Source organism: Schistocerca serialis, chromosome 4, assembly GCF_023864345.2.
Source record: "Schistocerca serialis cubense isolate TAMUIC-IGC-003099 chromosome 4, iqSchSeri2.2, whole genome shotgun sequence".
Taxonomy (NCBI): Eukaryota; Metazoa; Arthropoda; class Insecta; order Orthoptera; family Acrididae; genus Schistocerca; species Schistocerca serialis.
This window is the reverse complement of record NC_064641.1, coordinates 111291452-111312772: the sequence shown is the minus strand read 5'-3', so window position 1 is coordinate 111312772 and position 21321 is coordinate 111291452. Positions and strand designations below refer to the sequence as shown.

The 21321-nt window shown below is 38.3% G+C and overlaps 1 protein-coding gene across 1 annotated transcript in view; it reads left to right on the top strand.

Moving 5' to 3' along the window:
• The first annotated feature begins 1108 nt into the window (after positions 1–1108).
• Positions 1109–21321, top strand: part of LOC126474133 (ELMO domain-containing protein 3-like) — a 109599-nt gene continuing 89386 nt past the window's right edge. Inside the window, exons 1-3 of the mRNA XM_050101570.1 lie at positions 1109–1325; positions 1403–1547; positions 13917–14040. Coding sequence (XP_049957527.1) covers positions 1231–1325; positions 1403–1547; positions 13917–14040 — 364 coding nt within the window. The 5' untranslated portion in view covers positions 1109–1230. The remainder of the gene's footprint in view (positions 1326–1402; positions 1548–13916; positions 14041–21321) is intronic.

Sequence of the window (21321 nt, the reverse complement as noted above, 5' to 3'; positions counted from 1 at the left end):
GTCGATTATACTGGAGCTTAATGATGTCCTTTCTTTAAATGGGACGCTAGCAACTGGTTATCTGTTTTTTCTAGCAAAGCACTGTTCTGGCTTTCTTGACGGGTTGTTAACTTTAGTGACCATCGTCGCTATGACGACGTTATGATCACTAATCCTTTTTTCTATACTGATACTGCCGATAAGGCCAGGCTATAAGATCTAAAATATTTCCATAGTTTGTGGGTTGTCTAGCTAGTTGTTGAAATAAGTTTGCGGAAAACTTCTTTAGAGTAGTTCACAAGACTGTCTGTCTGTACCACCTGCAGTGAATCAATAGATGTTTCAGTCTATACTCGGTAGGTTAAGGTCACCTCCAGCTAACCACTAACAGATAGCGATTAGGTGGCGCTGGCAGCAGCTATGTTTTCTCCCCAGGCTATCTACAATAGATGTTGGGGATGGCCTTATCCCCCAATACATTTTATCATAGGCGCTCACGCATTCGTGAGCCAGAAGTTTTAAGTATTGTGATATAAATGTTGTGAATGGCTTTATCCGGTTTAAATAGAATCTTCAATCTTTTGGTTTGAAGCAACCGAAGATGCAAATTTAATTTGCGAAACCGGCCATGTTCTCCAATAAGGAATTCTAACAGACGCTGCAGTCTTGTTTATTCAAATCACATTGCGTAGTAGGCCTAGTCTTTGTTTGTATAAATGTTTCTTTTCAATCATAATAAAATATTAAATGCCGCATCGCAATCTGTCTTAATAGATGGGAAGACACTTAAAATACGTAATTTATGAAACTACATTCCAAGCTTAGTGAACCTGTGAATACGTAATTCGTAGTGGCGTACGGTGTGGAGAGTCTGTGGTGAAATAGCTGTTACCTGCCAATATTACCTTTTGAGGTGTTATATATTTTCTACATTGTTTTACCATTTAAGCTTTATTCAGAAATCCCTGTTCCAGTTTTCATTCTCATTGTTTTCTGATGACTCATTTTACGACTTGTCCACTATTTTCTTACTTCTTTACTTCATCTATGACCCAATTAATTAACTTCTGCTGAAGAGATTCACTTTTGGTCAAAGATATAATTAGAAACTTACAAAGACACTCCTGCCGTCAGGTTGTGTTGTTAAGTTCGGTTGTTGAAGGAGGAGTGGGCATTGCTCATTGTTGCATTGTGCTATCGTAACTAGTAAATAGTGAAGTGGAATTATACCGCCTGACCTAGTGCGAAGCGATGCCCGCAAGCGACGGAAACGGAAATAAATCAGATTTAGATATTACTTCAGCATTTGCATGGCATCGTCTTAACGCTACCCCAGAGAAAGAAAGGTTTACTCTGCTGAATTTGTCTTTGATCCCTTTAAATCTGTTACAAGCAAAATATTGTTGAATTGCCTTTGATGTAGGTTTGCTGTCGAATCTGCAAGAAGAGAATGGGACGGAATTGCCACAGTGGAACCGATGTATCAACTCAATATGTACCCTTTGTCCCATTTGACGTTCCAGCAAGCATTAACGTACTTTCAACGGCTCTGTTCAGCTCAGAAGACGGTGAGGATTGGTTGCCTAGTCCAGTAGATGAAGTCAGAAAACTAAGTGATGAGTGGTCCAGTAACTGACAACATCGGATTGGATTCTTTATCAAGCTTTATCAGTTGGTCCTTCAGTTTTTTGGATAGCTGTGTGCTGAAGATACGCACTTGAATATTAATAGTAGTCATGAAGTTGTAGCCTTATTTTGTAACTCCTCAGAACTGTGTTGAATGCAACAGCGCATGTCAGGGCAAGTAAAAAATAATGTGTTGATCAAATGAAGCCCAAATGTGGCTATTAGTATTGTTCGAAGAACTATTAGTCGCCTTTGATTTAACTAATGTGTGACAGGTATGTTGCGTATCGGGCCCTGAGCATGATGATGTAGTGTTCCAAACCTGCAGTATGATAGGCTGTTGGGTTGCACATTTGGTAGATGAGTTAAGATACAGGCTAAACAGTATGCTCTCCTTAAATATGTGGACTTATAAAATGTACCATACTGAGTTACAAAACCTATCCCTTTGCTTAATCACTTTTTTTTTTTTTTAATCCAGTATTCTTCGTGGTGTAGAACAGTTAGGATTTGTGCAGAAGTGACAGGCATATATATGGCAGAGAGAGGGCAAATTAGAAGGACATGGAAGATTCGAGAGTGAGAGAAAACATTAGACAATGCCTTGTAGAGTGGGGTAATTGTTCAGGAATTCAAAGACCGCATAAATGGCTTTCTTCTTTGAAAAACAATAGACAGATAGAGCTCTACTTAAATTTAATGTGGGGACCTAGCTGGTATGTGATTTAATCATATATTTGTGCCATAGATCCTTAATTGGAAGAGCCTATGAAATGTGCAGGGAAGCTAAGATGTATATTGTATTTTCTTCACTTTACAGTAGAATAATTTAAAGTTGTGTGTATTATAATACAAAAGTAGTTATGAATAATCATATAAATTAGAACATTAACTGAGTAAGAGTGCATACTGGTTAATTTCTATAAAATATAGTTGTTCTCAAATATGTTAATGTTCAACTATGCTTGTGAGGGCACTTTTCAGTGGAGTAAGAGTAGTTGGTTAATGGAAGGTGCCTTAATTCCTCTTAAACTACTGTATACTTCCCACAAAACGTTTAATACAATTCTGGGCAGTTGTCTATGTGCCCGTCAACAACTCAGAACTTCAACTTTACTCCTCCATTACTCTCAAAACATTTGATATGTTCTGGCAAGCTGTTGGAAATGTGTAGTTATGTACCTCATTCTATTCTGAAAGTGTGTTAAACCTCTAATTCGTTATAGTATTCAACCCTTGAAATCTTCATGTTGCTATTGTTGTGGTCTTCAATTTAAGACTCGTTTGCTGCAAACTTGTGCAGTCCTCTTCAGCTCGGAATAACTGCAATGTACATCCTTCTGAATCTGTTTAGTATATTCATCTCTTGGTCTACCTCTACAATCCCCCCCCCCCCCCCCCCCCCCCTCCTGCATATACACTTCCCCCAAGTACTAAATTGATGATTCCTTGATGCCTCAGAATGTGTCCTATCAGCATATCCCTTCTTCTAATCAGGTTTGCCACAACTTTCTTTTCTCCCCAATTCCGTTCAGTACCTTCTTATTAGTTATGTTGTCTAATTGTCAACTCTTCAGCATTCTTCAGTAGTACTACATTTCAAAAATCTTTTGTTCTCTTCTTGTCTAAAATGTTTAGCATCCAGATTTCACATCCATACAAATATTTTCAGAAAAGATTTGCTGACAGATAAGTTTGTATTCGATGTTATCAAATTTCTCTGCAGAAACACTTTTCTTGCCATTGCTAGTCTACATTTTATATCCTCTCTACTTTGGCCATCATTAGTTATTTTACTGCCCAAATAGCAGTCCTCATTTACTGCTTAAAGTGTCTCGTTTCTTAGTTCAATTGCCTCAGAGTCACCTGATTTAATTCAACTACATTCCATTATCCATGTTTTTGTTTATGTCCATCTCATATCCTCATTTCAAGACACTCATTTCAACTGCTCTTCCAAGTCCTTTGCTGTCTTGGACAGAATTACAATGTCTTTGGTAAACCTAAAAGTTTTTATTTCTTCTCCCTGAACTTTAATTCCTACTCCAAATTTTTCTTTGGCTTCGTTTACTGCTTCTTCAATGTACAGATTGAATAACATTGGGGATAAACTACAACCCTGTCTCACTCGTTTCTCAACTTGTCTTTGATGCCTCTTGACTCTTACGACTGCCATCTGATCTCAGAACAAGTTGTAGGTAGCTGTTTATGCCCTCTGTTCTACCCCTGCTACCTTCAGAATTGTGGAGAGAGTATTCCAGCCTACATTGTCAAAAGCTTTCTCTAAGTCTACTAATGCTATAAATGTAGGTTTTCCTTTCATTAACCTATCTTCTAAGAGAAGTCGTAGGGTCAGTATTGTGTTGCGTGTTCCTGTATTTCTCCAGAATCCAAGCTGATCTTCCACAAGGTCAGTTTCTATCAGTTTTTCCATTTTTTAAAGAATTTGTGTTAGTGTTTTGCAAACATGACTTATTGAACTGGTAGTTCGGTAATATTGACACCTGTCAGCACCTGCTTTCTTTGGGATTGGAATTATTATATTCCTCTTAAAGTCTGAGGGTATTTCTCCTGTCTCTTACACCTCGTACACCAAACGGAAGAGTTTTGTTATGATTGGTTCTCCCAAGACTATCAGTAGTTCCGAAAGATTGTCGTTTACTCCTGGGGCCTTGTTTCGCGTTAGGTCTATCAGTGCTCTGTCAAATTTTTCTCAAAGTAATATGTCTCCCATCTCATTTTCATCTAAGTCTTCTTTTAGTTTTTATAATATTGCCTGGAAGACCATCTTCCTTGTATAGACTTTCTGTATACACCTTCCACCTGTCCATTCTTTGCTTGGGACTGGTTTCCCATCTGAGCTATTGATATTCATACAGCTGCTTCTCTTTTTAATTTTCCTGTAGGTAGTATCTATCTTTCCCCTAGTGATATATGCTTCTAAATTCTTACAGTTGTCCCCTAGCCATTCCTGCCTTGCCATTTTGCACTTCATGTCAGTCTCATTTTTTAGATGTTTGTATTTCCTTTCAGCTGTTTCATTTACTGCATTTTTGTATTTTCTCCTTTAATCCATTACCTCTTTGTTATCCAAGGATTTCTACTTGGCCTTGTTTTTTTACCCGTTTATCATGTGCTGCCTTTACTATTTCTTCTCTCATAGCTACCCATTTGTCTTCTACTGTATTCCTTTCCTCCATTCTTGTTAGTAGTTGCCTAATGCTCCCTCTGAAACTCTCAACCTCTGGTTTTTTCTACTTATCCAGATACTACCTTCGAGGTTTCCTACCTCCTTGCAATTTCTTCAGTGTGGTCAGATAAACCAGATGTTAGCGTTAATTGAATTGTGCTGTGTGCAAAACTGTACTGGCTGACTTCCTGTTTTATTCCTCCCCCCCCCCCCCCCCCCCCCTCCCCACAAGTCCATATTCACCTACAATTTTTCCTTCCTTTCCCTGCTATCAAATTCTATATTACATTTTTGTCTCCCTTGACTATCTGAGTAATTTCTTTTATCTCAGCATACATTTCTTCAATCTCTTAATCATCTGCATAGCTGGTTGGCATGTAACCATGCACCACTGTGGTGGATGTGGGCTTTGTTGCCTGTCTTGGCTACAATAATGTGTTCACTAGGCTGTTCGTAGTAGCTTTCCTGCATTCCTCCTTTTTTATGCATTATTAAACCTACTCCTGTGTTACTCCTGATTGGTTTTGTATATATAACCTGTATATTCACCTGAGCCGAAGTCCAGTGCCAACTGCCACTGAACGTCACTAATTCCCTCAATATCTAACTGTAACCCATCCATTTCCATTTTTAAATTTTCTAACCTACTTGCCCAATTAAGGGATCTAACATTCCACACTCTGATCCGTAGAATGCCACTTTTGTTTCTCCTGATGATGGATGTCCTCCTGAGTAGGCCCTACCCGGAGATCCAAGTGGAGGACAATTTTGCCTCCAGAATATTTTATCCAACAGGACACCATCATAGTACAGCTTTATGCCCTCGGGAAAAATTACTGCTGTAGTTTCCCCTTGCTTTCAGCCGTTTGCAGTACCAGCACAGGAAGGGTGTTTTGGTTGATGTTACAAGCCCAGATCAGTCAATCATCCAGATTGTTGCCCCTGCAACTGCAAAAAAGGCTGCTGATCATCTCCAGGAACCATATGTTTGTCTGGCTTCTCAACAGATACTCCGCAGACATTGTTACACCTACTGAATGGCTATTTGTAGCGTTGTGGCACGCGAACTGTGGTTCATGGGGGGGAGGGGGGAATCTTAATAGATATTGTTATTACTCCTTATATTAATTGTGCATTGTATTTTTTAAAGATAAATAGTGGCATATAACAATAAAGTACATTAATATATATTCTATCAAAAGGAAAAAGCAGTTCAGAAAATTTTTAAATTATGATTGACAGAATAGCTACCCATACTTACCTTCAGGAGGCAAAAGCAACACTTGAAAGCAAAAAAACTGCACATACCATTTGGAGCACAGTATTGTATGGTAGTGAATTGTGCGCTGAGGGAAATCTGGAAAGGAAGAGGATTGAAGAGCTTGAGATGTGGTCCTATAGAAGGATGTTGAAAGCTATCTAGACTGATAAAATAAGAAATGAGTACTTTCTCTGCAGAATTGGAAGAGAAAAGAACATACAGAAAACATTGACAGGTAGAAGGGACAGGATGGAGGACAGTACTTGGGTTAGCTGTAGAGGTGAAACAGTAGGGGAGACAGAAAGGAATATATGGATCAGATAATTTTTGAGACTGAAAAGCTGGAGGGGTGGGAGAACTTGCATGTTCTCTCTCTCTCTCTCTCTCTCTCTCTCTCTCTCTCTCTGGGAAAAAAGACAGGATGTTGGAAAGGAGGGGCAAGTCACTAAGATCCCAGCTTAAGCGACCCACCTGTTTGACAACAAGGGGAGACAAAGACATGTATGTTCTAGAATTATTATCTTTATAAATTATGTTTCCCTGAAAACTAATTTGATACATTAGTGGATTGAAATATGATGCATTAATTGTTTTTCTTTTTTCTGTAGATAGAGCTGTATAGTTTCAGTGTATTTGATGCCAAGAAACCTTCAGTAAAAATTGTGTAATATCACCCATGACCTGAAGATGGTTGCTTCAATGAAAACTTGTTGTTTATAAATAAATATGCATTGCAACTGCTTTAAGGTGGTTTTGTGAAGACATTTTCTTGAAATGTTTATGTTGTCTTAAACCATGAATAGCTGTGATCACATCCATTGTAAATAGAACTGAAAAGATATATGTTTTCAGCCCTCTCTGCTGTTTACTTGCATTCCCAAAAACTGATCCCCTTTGTCATACCAAGACAAGATTGAGATGATCCTTTTTGCATGATGTGTCTCATTTGTTTTTTGTCCTCTTATTTGGTTGAATTACATCATCACTTTAAATGGTATAATCATTTTCTTACTCCACTACCTCTTTTTTTTTTTTTTTTTTTTTTTTTTTTTTTTTTTTTTTTTTTTTAAAAAAAAAAAAGGAAGAAATTGATCACTTATACTCCTACCTGGTTTCTTCAGTGACCACTCCTTTTGTTATTCACTTTCAGTTTCCCCATAATCTTTTGTTCAGTGTTGATAATTGTTTACATTTGCTTGTGAAAGTGGCCAGTGTAAGTAGTTTCAAAGGGAGAAGACAGTAGTTATATGTAATTTAAGATGAAATTTTTATACTCTTCAATGGAGTATGGAAATGGGCACTCAGAATTTTAAGCAGTTACGCACTACTGGAATCAGTTTTGGACTTTGTTTCTGATATAAACAACAACAATGATAATAACCTTTATTTGCCCATAATAATTTTAGTCTTGTAAATTGTCATTTTTGTGCAGTTATGTTAATGAACTGATAAAGCAAGTATAATAGATATGTACTTGAGGTAGCACATTAGGTACTATTAAATGAATATTTACTACCACTGATATGTTTAAATTATCCCAGAGAAATGTGGATGGTGGAGTTCAGAAATCTTTTACTGAGTATGAACAGCTTTTAATTATATAAATGTTTGAATTTGTCCCACCCTCAGCCTGACTCCCATGCACAGACACACCCCCTCTGTGCAACTACATTATACCAGCTGAAAACAATATGCTGTTTTCTACATTCACTTGTAGCTGCTGTATGTCTTCAGTTATTCTAACAGCTCTCTTCTGAACCATGAGTACATTTTCCATGTAGGCTTGCAGGTACCCCACCCCAAATCTTATCCCATATTGCAGTTGGAAGTGATCTAACCAGCAGCAGAAGGGAACAGAACTTTTTGAAGTGTGTTGGCCCAGGAGAATGCTGAAGAGTGGATGGAGTGGTTGAATAACTAATGCGAGGTGCTGTTCTGTAGTGTGTGTGTGTGTGTGTGTGTGTGTGTGTGTGTGTGTGTGTGTGGGGGGGGGGGGGGGGGATGCACAAGGCATCAACGAACAGTCTGTTTGGTAATGGAGGTAAGTGTGGAGGATAAAAATTATAGAGGAAACCAGGGCTTGAATACAGAAGTACAATAAGCGAGTTCAGATGGATGTAGGCTACAGTAGTTTTGTAGAGGTGAAGATGCTTGCACAGTGTGGAGAGTTGGACCTAACCTGTCTTTGGACTGAAGTACACACACACACACACACACACACACACACACACACACACACAGAGAGAGAGAGAGAGAGAGAGAGAGAGAGAGAGAGAGAGGGGGGGGGGGGGGGGGGGGGGAGAGATATTTCTTTTAGAATAAGAGGAGATATTGCAGTTGTCAATTTTAAAAACATTGCAGTTAATCTTTTTGTGGATTTAGCTACTATACTCCTTTCATATGATATGCTCCACCATTACAGTGCATAGATGTTTTTGCTCGAATCAGCTGTTCCAACCAAAGACATTGATTTAGCACTTATGCGTACTTAAGGTTTATTATAATTTAACAAAAAACTTCATCACAATTGTCTTATCTTGAATCGGTGACAGTTTTTTCGTAGTAAGATATCCTGTTACCAGGGCAACATTCTCTATATTATTTTGCATTATTGACCGTTGTGTAGTGCCCCAGCTAATAATGGATGTATCATGAGTATAGTTTACTAACTTTGAGTTTAATAGCTGTGTTATGTCATTAATATATACAAGAAACAAACATGTTTCAAGAACACTTCCCTGTTTTGTTGGAATTTTAATGTTCTTGAAATTACCATTAGATATTCCTATTAAAATATAAATTTTATTAATTTTATTCCACTTGCACTATCAGAAGATACAAGTATATGAACAAAAAATAGCATATGGATTATAATTAAATTTTCACAAGACTCTGTAGATACAGTTCAATATTTCTGATAGAACTCTGCAAGCTGTGGAAATACTCTACTGAAACAATGAAATATGAGAAGCAGAAAGTGTTAAACTTTTGGAACTGTAGATAATCATAGCCTTGATTGAAAAATTCACATTCTAGAATCAATAAAGCATCATAGTTGAGCTAAAATTCCAGTAGGCATAATGGGTTTGAAGAATTATGTTTGGTGCTCACCGTAGATTATCCCACATAGACCATTACAATAAACTTGGTATTTAGAACATATATTCATTAATGTCATATGATGTTATGAGTACTTCTCTTTGTTTCAAAAAACAATGCAAAATATGAATACAATACTGGGGCCAAACACAACCACAACAAAGACTGCAAGGGGCTAACTTAGTACAGAAAGGACTTGGACAAATAGATACACATGTATTCAGCAATCTGCCACAGCTTATTAAATGTGTCATGTGTAATGTACGGAAAGTTCTAGTTGAGAATTTTGAATTATTTAGGGGTAAAGGAGATGACTCACAGAAAGGCAGAACTGCTGTCTCATCCATAGGTATACAAACAAAAGGTACAGATCTTTGCTAGCTTTCGGAATGTAGAGAGACAGGTGTATCCATGTGAATCATTCCTAAAGGTAGCGAAGTTGTGTACTTTTTGTTTTCGTACCTATCAATGATGCAGCACTTCTGCCTTTCAGTGAGTCATCTCCTTTATTCCTAAATAATTCATGTATCATGTAATCCAATTTAAGATTTTGTTAAGTAACTTAGTACAGAGAGGACTAGGGCAAATAGATACACATGTATTCAGCAATCTGCCACAGCTTATTAACTTTATACTGGTCAACTCTGTTAAACAGTATACTGCACTGAAGAGTATCTTCACATCAACCCTTCTCAGCATCGCCCCCGCCACTAATGGTAGTATGGATATCTTACTCACAACAGTTTTATACAAATAATTAGTCCTTCAATTACCAAATTTTGTTGAAATTGCTCCAGACATTCCTGAGCTATACTTTTGTCATGCCTTTTTGCCCCCATGATGTGTGTGCCAATTTTGGTAGAAAGTCCTTCAGGCATTACAGAGAGATGCTGACACGTCATTATCTTTGCACCCACTCTTAACCCTAATGGTAGGAGTGAAACTTCACTGTGACTGTCATCAATAAGTCTAACGACCCCAAAAGCTATGGATTCGATACTAATATCGGTCATTATCCAATATTTTTATATAGGCCCTGGTGAATTTTACTCAAACAGTATTTCTATACAAATAATGTGTGTACAAAATTTGACTGAATTTGCTTCGTCTGTTCCTTAGTTAAGCTTCTACGTCAGATGTCAGCCCCTTTTCATCTCTACCACCATCGATGGTAGGTGCTTCTTACAACACACCTCCCCCCTCCCCTTCCCCTCTCCCCCCCTCATGACCTCCCTCCCACCCTTCAGGAACCTTCACAGGCATGTGTAAATCTACTCATCAAAGTTTCATCATAATTGATTGAACGGCATAGGAATGTGTAGAAGACAAACAAATATTCCTTTTTATGCATTAGACTACCTTAGCGCACACTGCTTTGCTCGCATAGACTGTATGGCCTGCAGGTTTTTGTTTTTATGTAATAGAATTTTTATGGTCATCAATTGCAACACCTTTCTAAGCTTTTCATGCTAATTAAGGCCATGTAAGCATGTTATCTTCTGAAAGTACTTCTGACCAAAGGGCAATTCTGGTAGCTGGAGTCCAAAGTTTTTGTTAATCATGACTTGTATTCTTGTGGAGATACAGTATTCATCCCCTAACAAATATATCTATACATCTAACTGAAAAGTGAAATACCAGATTTCATAAATTTAGCTTTAAGACTTTTTTAATGGGACAAACTATTTTCTAAAAAATTTTCATCCCCTATTGCACTCCCTTATGGGTTCAATTTCCGAAACACTGAAACACAGATTTTTATTTATTTTTTTATTATTTTTAACTGAGATGTCAAATATCAGTTGTCATAGATGTAGCTTTAAAAATCATTTAGTAGTTCTTTAGTAATTATTTATTTTCAAAAAAACTTTCGCCCACTGTTTTACTCCGTTAGTGGTTGAATTTCCAAAAATGCTGAAACATGTCTTTTTTATTTTCTGACTGAGAAACCAAATACTATTTTTCATAATTGTAGCTTCAAAATTCCCTTAATAGCAACATATTTTCAAGAAGCATTTCACCCCCTTAGAAGTGGAATTTTGGAAAGTCCCTTCGTAAAATATGCCTACAGTATAAGATACACACCCTCTCCAAACTTCACGTTTCTATGCTTAGCAGTTAAGGCTGGGTGATGTGTCAGTGAATCAGTCTGATACTATTTTACTCCGTTGGAGGCTGAATTTCCAAAAACAATGAAATAGATATTTTTAACCTCTAACCATCAAGCCAAACCACCAATTGTCAAAAATTTAGCATTAAAAATGCTTTCACAATAAAATATTTTCATAAAGTGTTTCACTATTTCACCTCTTTTAGGGGTAGCATTTCCAAAACCAGTGACATGTATGTTTTATTTCTAACAGAGAAGAAAAATACAAATTTTCATAGATTTAGCTTTAAAAATGCTCTGATTATAAAATATTGCCATAAAAAATCTCATCCCTGTTTCACACCCTTTGGCACTCAGTTTTCAAGAACATTGAAACATATTTTTTATTTCTAACTGAGAAGTCAAATACCAATATTTTTAGATACAGCTTTAAAAATACTTTAGTAATTCTTTGATAATGACATATTTTCAAAGAAAGTTTTCACACCTTTCACCCACTATTCCCCCCCCCCCCTCCCTCGCCCCATAGGGTGAAATTTCCAAAAATGCTGAAACCTTGTATTTCTTTATTTCTGACCGAGAAACCAAATACCAATTTTCATAGGTCCAATAGTGACATTTTTTTAAAAAAACCTTCATCCCCTATTTTGAAAAATCCCTTTGTAAATGACATTTACACTATAAAAGCACACCTTCTCCAGATTTCAAACTTCTGTCCATCACGGTTTGGGCTGGTCGATGATGAGTCAGTCAGCCAGGACATTGCCTTTTATATATAAATTTTGTAATACAACAGTCTTCTGTAATGTGAAGCAGTCCATGGCATTGCTCTTGTACCTCCTTGACTTCTGTTCACATCCCAGAGACCTCTTCTTATGTGTACTGATGAGCTGAGCACTAGGGGCTGGGGCGATGCTTTTGTCTTCCTCTGATCTACCACTCTAACCACTGTCCATGTCCAGCATTTCCTCCCACCTTTGACCTAGGTTCGCACCAAGAATGTATGCTGCAGCACCTCTGCTGTTCCTCCACCTGCTCCCAATGTTAGTTTGTTTATGTGGTATATACTTCCACTTCTTAATCAGAATAATTGCAGCTTCTCAGGCCTTAAGGATGTACCATTATCAGGGTTGACTTGCAGTTCCCTTTACTCAATCTTGATAGATTCGTTAATGGCACAGCCAGTCTGTATCAGAACCTTAGTGTGGTTTTAATCCATTCCATATAATTCTTATAGGCAGTGCACTGCAACAGTCAACTTGTTATGCTGCTGCAATCTGGTGTGCCATTGGCGTTCTCAGCAACGATCTTTGACAGTGCACACTATCTGACCTTTATATCTCTTGCCACATTGGCTGGGTATCTGATAGACACCAGATTTCTTTAATCTGAGGTCGTCTTTGACACTACCGAGCAGTGCCCGTGTTTTAGCTGTTGGCCAGAAGATGATCTTCACTTGGTATTTCTGGAGAATACATCTTGTCTTTGTGGATAATGTGTCACAAAAAGGAATAAATGCAATGGCCACAGCCTCCTGAGGGCTATCTTCTGTTTACACTGGTTGTATAGTGGATGTAGGGCTTTCTGAATTTATCACTCTTTGTAGCCGTTCTTCTAGCACAAGGCCCTCAGATGTTAAAGTTCTTGTTTGAGACTTGCATTGTCAGAGAGGGTGCGAGCCCTATGTACCAATGTTTTGAGCACTCCTTTTCTCCACATCAGCTGTCTGCCGGAGGGTGTAGGTCGGTGTGTGTCTTCTATTTGTACACACTGTGGCCTAATGTGCCATCCACTCTTCTTTATACGACACCCAGAAAGGGGAGCACTTCATCCAGGTCACTTCCTTGGTAAAACTGCTGTTCTGTGTAAGGAATTGAGATGTATGAGGAAGCCATTCAACATGTCTCTTCAATATGGCCATATGATGGTGTCATCTACATACTGCAAGGAACAGCTAGGTTTCCATTGGGCTGATTCTAGGGCATCCCCTCAAAATGTTCCACATATCTTCTGTCTGCTTGCAGCAGCCACGGTGGAAAAGAAAGTACGTTGACATCAAGATGTGCCTAAAAAGTTTGGTCTCTGTCAAATTTCAGGCCAATAGTTCTGAGGTTTCTTGTAAAGTCACTCTGGTAAACAGAGAGATGACATTGAAGCTCACGAAGATGTTGGTATCCTTAAGCTTAAAGTCATTAAGGTGACCTACTAAGTTCATAGAGTTGCTGATTTGTTGAACATTTCGTAGTGTAAGGTCTAAGCAGATCCTGAAGGTACTTAACGAGTGAGTACATTGGGGCACCAGTGTGTATGAACGCATCTTTACACTATTATTATTATTATTATTATTATTTATTATTACTCTGAAAATTGTGCCCATTTTCTGTGTATTGGATCTCCAAACAGTCATTTCATAGCTAAGTAAAATATGAGGTGATGTATGTAATGTCTGTAATTTTGCAGGGTGCTCATACAAATGCCTTTTGTGATGATTTTGTGGCAAATATGCTTGAATGTCAACCACCCAATTTCTGTATTTTAAGGGTGTCATGTGCAATTGTCATTGTTCTTTACACTGCTGTTCAGTTTTTAAATTATAGTGTTTGTGCATTCATCCTTTATTCTTTTCCATTTTTTTCCCCATTATATTGCAGGAAAATGTGATTGTAGAAGTGGAGAGAAAAGGACTGTGCACACTTTTGTCTTGCTTGGTTGGTCCTCCACAACTGGATGAACATCTCAGCTCAGAGAGAGAGTTGGTGTTTGCCATTTCAAAATGTAAGTGCATATTCATTGCGTAAATTGCTGCACACATGAGATATGGTCTCTGTGCATTGTAGTCAAACAAGAAAGTGCAAGTAAGGAAATATCATGGTAAATAAATTAATGTCAGTGCAATTTATAATGTGGTGTTAGCTGCCAATAAATTGTGGCCTAAATAACAGTATAAGGTAGGAGGAGTAAAGGAGATCACTCACTAAATAGTAGGAACTTTGAATCAGTGACAGGCACACACAAAAGAGAATGAAAACTTTTCTATCTTTCAGAAGAAATTCTTTGATGAGCTTGTGTACTCTAGCTTGTCAAAGGATGTCTTCCAGAAGCTTGCAAAGTTTTCATTTTCTTTTGTATGTGCCTGTTGTCTCGATGCTTCTGCTGTTTAGTGAGTGGTTTTCTTTGTTCCCAGATTATTTACAGTCTGTCAGAATTTTCTTACTATATTTGTAACAGTATAAGAAACTGTAATGCCAGAACTAGGTATATTAAGACTAAAATCTGTGCTCCAGATAATTATACATTAACTGACCATTAGCTAGACAATTCTAAACGTGTTTTAATGTAAGCATCTATTATGACACTATGTACCCACAGGGTCTCATCCATTTGTCCTCTTAGCAATGGCATTCTGACAGTAATAGTTACTCTTCTAGCTATAGATAATTGTAGAGTCAATATGATTGGACAGAGATTCCAGCTGTTCCAATTTTATGGTGAATTTCAGAGTACAAGTGCATATTTGCAGATGTCTGTCATTGATGTAAGCTTGTTGCAAAAGTATGGAACGTGTTTTGTGTTGCCAATGGAAAACCATTTTTAGAGATCGAGTAGCTCATACATAAGAATCATTGCCAGTCATGAGACAACATCGGAAATAAAAGTAACTTATGGTATACCTCAACTCTCCCATTGCTGTAGATATATTCTATTATGGGATTTGTTATTGCCAATCTTGACACATTCACAGGATGCTGCAACATTCATTCAGAGTCCAAACACTATATAAAAGAATTATTTGCACTTGAATAACAATTATTTAAGCAGTGTACAAAGAGAAATGCACCATTTATCAGGTTTAATTTTCAGTAGGCTTTCTAACAACCCTACCACAACAAAGGTCAAAATTTAATAACGATTGTGGTGTTGCTCACGCTGCTAAATACTGCATTTTCGGGCAACAACAAAGTTATTATGTGGCAGGTGTCATTAGAGCACAGTTAATAAAGTCATTTCATGTAATAATGAATAAATTAGGCACTCATCTTTTCGTGTTTCCCACACTGGTCTCGTTGTATAATCATGGCTCAATCGTCGAAAATCTAGGTGGTTATGATTCCAAGCTCGGATGCAAAGAGGCCTAGGTTTTATTCTGGTATATTCAAAAGTTTTGTAGATGCGCTTCACAAACCATTCTTGAAGATTAAACTTGAAAACATCTTCCTCACTGTTAAAATTCACATTTTATAAGCTGACTACGTTATGCGTCTTTCCAACATGACGTCCAAGACTTGACCTTCTCAAGGTGCGACTCTCTAACAACTAACTAATAATCGCTTATGCACCCAAAAATCAGAGTTACAAGTACGTCAAAGATCATAGTGACAAAAGAAAGAATACACGTAAGAATAATATCATTGCAATATAAACATATTGATGTATCACAAATGAAATCAAATCTGAATGTTGTCTCAGAAATATGTTAAGTAGTTAACAGAAACACAGTAGAATAGCACTGGTATCGAGAGGTTGAGTTGAGGTACCGTAATGGTTACGTAATTCAAGTACCATTACAGCTTTCAAGGGGGGGGGGGGGGAAACAACTGATTCACACCTGAAGTCTTCAAATCTAGACTGAAAGATTTTCTTGTGCTATAGTCCCATTCAGTGCAAAAGTTCCTCACAGTAGTTGTCAACTTTCCTATGTATGTGTCAGTTATGTGCATATTCTCGCAGTCTTTTAGTGATTTATTATTCCTTTAGTTTTTTTCTTTTTAATTTTCTAAACTTTGCCCTGACTAGTTCTATGACCAGTTACATACAGCCAAAATCCCATGGAACCTAATAAATAAATAGATAAATAAATTAAAAGAAATGTGATAGGACTGTTACTGTTCGTTATAGGGATTACTTGACAAAGCTAACTGTGGACCTGGCTGTAGTGGGAACTAATTTTGTCATGACCAGCTACAGCCTCATTGTAGTTTGAATGGTGTGCTTTGTTATATCACAGTGCATGTCTGGAAAGTTATTGCTGACAATGCCTTTGAGGCTGGGTGTGTCATCTTTCTGATAATGCCATTAAATTTATTGAAAAAGAGATGGAGGCAGGAGTGACAGTACTGATAGAAGATATGATTGAATGCAAAATTTGACGGATTCGAGTGTCTATCCCAAAGGAGAAGAGGCAAAGTGCACACAATAAAAATCTCTTTGGCAATATGAGGAAATGTGTTGTTAGACAAAAATTTCTGTGTTATTGTTAACAATACAACAAGATATCAACTTTGTGAAAACTTCACACAGCCTTTACCTCGCAGAACTGGATACCAAGGCTTACCGTGAAACTGAGAGAAAAATTTTTATGTCAGTGTGATTTAGTGTTAAAAAACGTGCCAGAATGAACAAGGCATCTTGTGCAAATTACTGCAAGTGCAAGAGTTACTGGCAAACAAAAATGCTGGTTATTATTTTGACTATTGTGCTATCAGAACACCAGCATATAGACATACAGCATGTCAGTTCTCCACATGTGAGAATTTTGGTCCGTGTTTCCCTCCCTGCCCCCACAAACATAAACACAGTAGTTCTGCCACCATAGCCAGGTCTTATTTTGCTTTACTGAATGATGTAAATTACCTACTGGATAACAATCGATATGTCTCTGAGCTGTTTACAGTTTACACAGTTGTATGTAGGAGACAGCACTAGTAGCAACTTGTTCGGAAACAGAAGACGACTCCATCTTTGAGCAGTGAAAGTAATGAGTCCCACCCTTGACACATCTGTGGATATTCATCCAAAGTGGTTTGAGTTTAATTGACCACAGAAATTTAGTTTTTGGTAATGCCAGTTGCTTGAACAACTAGTTGAACAAATTCTGCAGTAATGTTGCCAACCTGGACTGTACCAGATCAAGAATCATTAGAGAATAGTTGTGCAAACTGCCAGGGGTTTGTTTAGGCATTGTGAATCACGGAAAAACTGATTCATAAAATTCTGAGAGTGCATGCTCAAGGAGATGCCAAGAAACACATTATTTGCTTCAAAATACATCTTGCAAGCTGGTGAGCCTGGTGAAATTAGAAAAAAATTTGGAGTACTTCAACTGTTTTTCTTATCACATACAACTAATAGTAGAACAGGAAAATTAGAAGTGTATGGGGATGGCCCCCCCCCCCCCCCTCCCGATGAGCCATAGACCTTGCCGTTGGTGGGGAGGGCTTGCGTGCCTCAGCGACACAGATAGACGTACCGTAGGTGCAACCACAATGGAGGGGTATCTGTTGAGAGGCCAGACAAAAGTATGGTTCCTGAAGAGGGGCAGCAGCCTATTCAGTAGTTGCAGGGGGCAACAGTCTGGATGATTGACTGATCTGGCCTTGTAACATTAACCAAAACGGGCTTGCTGTGCTGGTACTGCGAACGGCTGAAAGCAAGGGGAAACTACGGCCGTAATTTTTCCCGAGGGCATGCAGCTTTACTGTATGGATAAATGATGATGGCGTCCTTTTGGGTAAAATATTCCGGTGATAAAATAGTCCCCCATTCGGATCTCCGGGCGGGGACTACTCAGGAGGATGTCGTTATCAGGAGAAGAAAACTGGCGTTCTACGGATCGGAGCGTGGAATGTCAGATCCCTTAATCGGGCAGGTGGGTTAGAAAATTTGAAAAGGGGAATGGATAGGTTAAAGTTAGACATAGTGGGAATTAGCGAAGTTCGGTGGCAGGAGGAACAAGACTTTTGGTCAGGTGAATACAGGGTTATAAATACAAAATCAAATAGGCATAATGCAGGAGTAGGTTTCATAATGAATAAAAAAATAGGAGTTCGGGTAAGCTACTACAAACAACATAGTGAACACATTATTGTGGCCAAGATAGACACGAAGCCCACGCCTACAACAGTAGTACAAGTCTATTTGCCAACTAGCTCTGCAGATGATGAAGAAATTGAAGAAATGTATGATGAAATCAAAGAAATTACTCAGGTAGTGAAGGGAGACGAAAATGTAATAGTCATGGGTGACTGGAATTCGATAGTAGGAAAAGGAAGAGAAGGAAACGTAGTAGGTGAATATGGATTGGGGGAAGAAATGAAAGAGGAAGCTGCCTGGTAGAATTTTGCACAGAGCACAACTTAATCATAGCTAACACTTGGTTCAAGAATCATAAAAGGAGGTTGTATACATGGAAGAAGCCTGGAGGTACTGACCAGTTTCAGGTAGATTATATAATGGTAAGACAGAGATTTAGGAACCAGGTTTTAAATTGTAAGACATTTCCAGGGGCAGATGTGGACTCTGACCACAATCTATTGGTTATGGACTGTAGATTAAAACTGAAGAAACTAGATGGGACCTGGATAAACTGAAAGAACCAGAGGTTGTAGAGAGTTTCAGGAAGAGCATAAAGGAACAATTGACAAGAATGGGGGAAAGAAATACAGTAGAATAAGAATGGATGGCTTTGAGGGATGAAGTGGTGAAAGCAGCAGAGGATCAAGTAGGTAAAAAGAAGAGGGCTTGTAGAAATCCTTGGGTGACAGAAGAAATATTGAATTTAATTGATGAAAGGAGAAAATAATAAAATGCAGTAAATGAAGCAGGCCAAAAGGAATACAAACGTCTCAAAAATGAGATCGACAAGAAGTGCAAATTGGCTAAGCAGGGATGGCTAGAGGACAAATGTAAGGATGTAGAGGTGCATATCACTAGGGGTAAGATAGATCTGCCTACAGGAAAATTAAAGAGACCTTTGGAGAAAAGAGAACCACTTGCATGAATATTAAGAGGTCAGAAGGAAACCCAGTTCTAAGCAAAGAAGGGAAAGCAGAAAGGTGGAAGGAGTATATAGAGGGACTATACCAGGGCGATGTTCTTGAAGACAATATTATGGAAATGGAAGAGGATGTAGATAAAGATGAAATGGGAGATATGATACTGCTTGAAGAATTTGATAGAGCACTGAAAGACCTAAGTCGAAACAAGACCCCAGGAGTAGACAACATTCCACTAGAACTACTGACAGCCTTGTGAGAGCTAGTCATGACAAAACTCTACCATCTGGTGAGCAAAATGTATGAGACGGGCGAAATACCCTCAGACTTCAAGAAGAATACAATAATTCCAATCCCAAAGAAAGCAGGCGTTGACAGATGTGAAAATTACCGAACTATCAGTTTAATAAGGCACGGCTGCAAAATACTAACACGAATTCTTTACAGACGAATGGAAAAACTGGTAGAAACCGACCACGGGGAAGATCAATTTGGATTCCTTAGAAATGTTGAAACACGTGAGGCAATACGGAGCTTACGACTTATTTTATAAGAAAGATTAAGGAAAAGCAAACCTATGTTTCTAGCATTTGTAGACTTAGAGAAAGCTTTCAACAATGTTGACTGGAATACTCTCTTTCAAATTCTAATGGTGGCAAGGGGTAAAATACAGGGAGCGAAAGGCTATTTACAATTTGTACAGAAACCAGATGGCAGTTATAAGGGACGAGGGGTATGAAAAGGAAGCAGTGGTTGGGAAGGGAGTGAGACAGGGTTGTAGCCTGTCCCCGATGTTATTCAATCTGTATATTGAGGAAGCAGTAAAGGAAACAAAAGAAAAATTCGCAGTAGGTATTAAAATCCATGGAGAAGAAATGAAAACTTTGAGGTTCGCCGATGACATTGTAATTCTGTCTGAGACAGCAAAGGACTTGGAAGAGCAGTTGAACAGAATGGACAGTGTCTTGAAGGGAGGATATAAGATGAACATCAACAAAAGCAAAACGAGGATAATGGAATGTAGTTGAATTAAGTCAGGCGATGCTGAGGGAATTAGATTAGGAAATGAGACACTTAAAGTAGTAAAGGAGTTTTGCTATTTGGGGAGCAAAGTAACTGATGATGGTCGAAGTAGAGAGGATATAAAATGTAGACTGGCAATGGCAAGGAAAGCATTTCTAAAGAAGAAAAATTTGTTAACATCGAGTATAGATTTAAATGTCAGGAAGTCGTTTCTGAAAGTATTTGTGTGAACTGTAGCCATGTATGGAAGTGAAATATGGATGATAAATAGTTTGGACAAGAAGAGAATAGAAGCCTTTGAAATGTGGTGCTGCAGAAGAATGCTGAAGATTAGATGGGTAGATCACATAACTAATGAGGAAGTACTGAATAGGATTGGGGAGAAGAGAAGTTTGTGGCACAACTTGACAAGAAGAAGGGATCGGTTGGTAGGACATATTCTGAGGCATCAAGGGATCACCAATTTAGTATTGGAGGGCAGCGTGGAGGGTAAAAATCGTAGAGGGAGACCAAGAGATGAATACGCTAAACATATTCAGAAGGATGTAGGGCAGTACGTATTGGGAGATGAAGAAGCTTGCACAGGATAGAGTAGCATGGAGAGCTGCTTCAAACCAGTTTCAGGACTGAAGACCACAACAACAACAACAACAACAACATGGGGATCGCACTGATACACTAAGTAACCTCTATCATTTACTGTATGATGGCTCATGACACACAATTGAAGAGACGTAGGGTGAACCTGAATGCTACCGACAAAATTTTGGAGATTCTTGAAGGATATTTCCTGAGTACTTTGGTACAAGGTCCCCCTGGTAACTGCATTACATTTGATTTCTTAGCCTCGTTTATCTTTGTGTCTGTCATTTTTTTAGATTTCAGGTCATCAGTCTTCTGACTGGTTTGATGGTGGATACCGTGGCTAACCCTCGTGTGCCATCCTCATCATCTCAGAGTAGCACTCACAGCTTATGACCTCAATTATTTGTTAAATGTGTTCCAGTCTTTGTGTCTGTGTTGCACTGAAAATATCAGCACAACAGTAATAGTGTTGAAGATATGTGCTGGGCTTCTTGTTTGGGAACAGATTTGTTCCATTCACTTGTGGTATATGCTGTTGTCAACAATAATGCCTGTTTACTTTACACCCTCAAGCTGACATTCAGTAGTACTCAGTTTGGTTGAGGTTTTTTTTCCCCCCGGCAGTGATGTATGTTAACAGTAATACAGAACAGTATGGATAGGTTTACTAATGAAG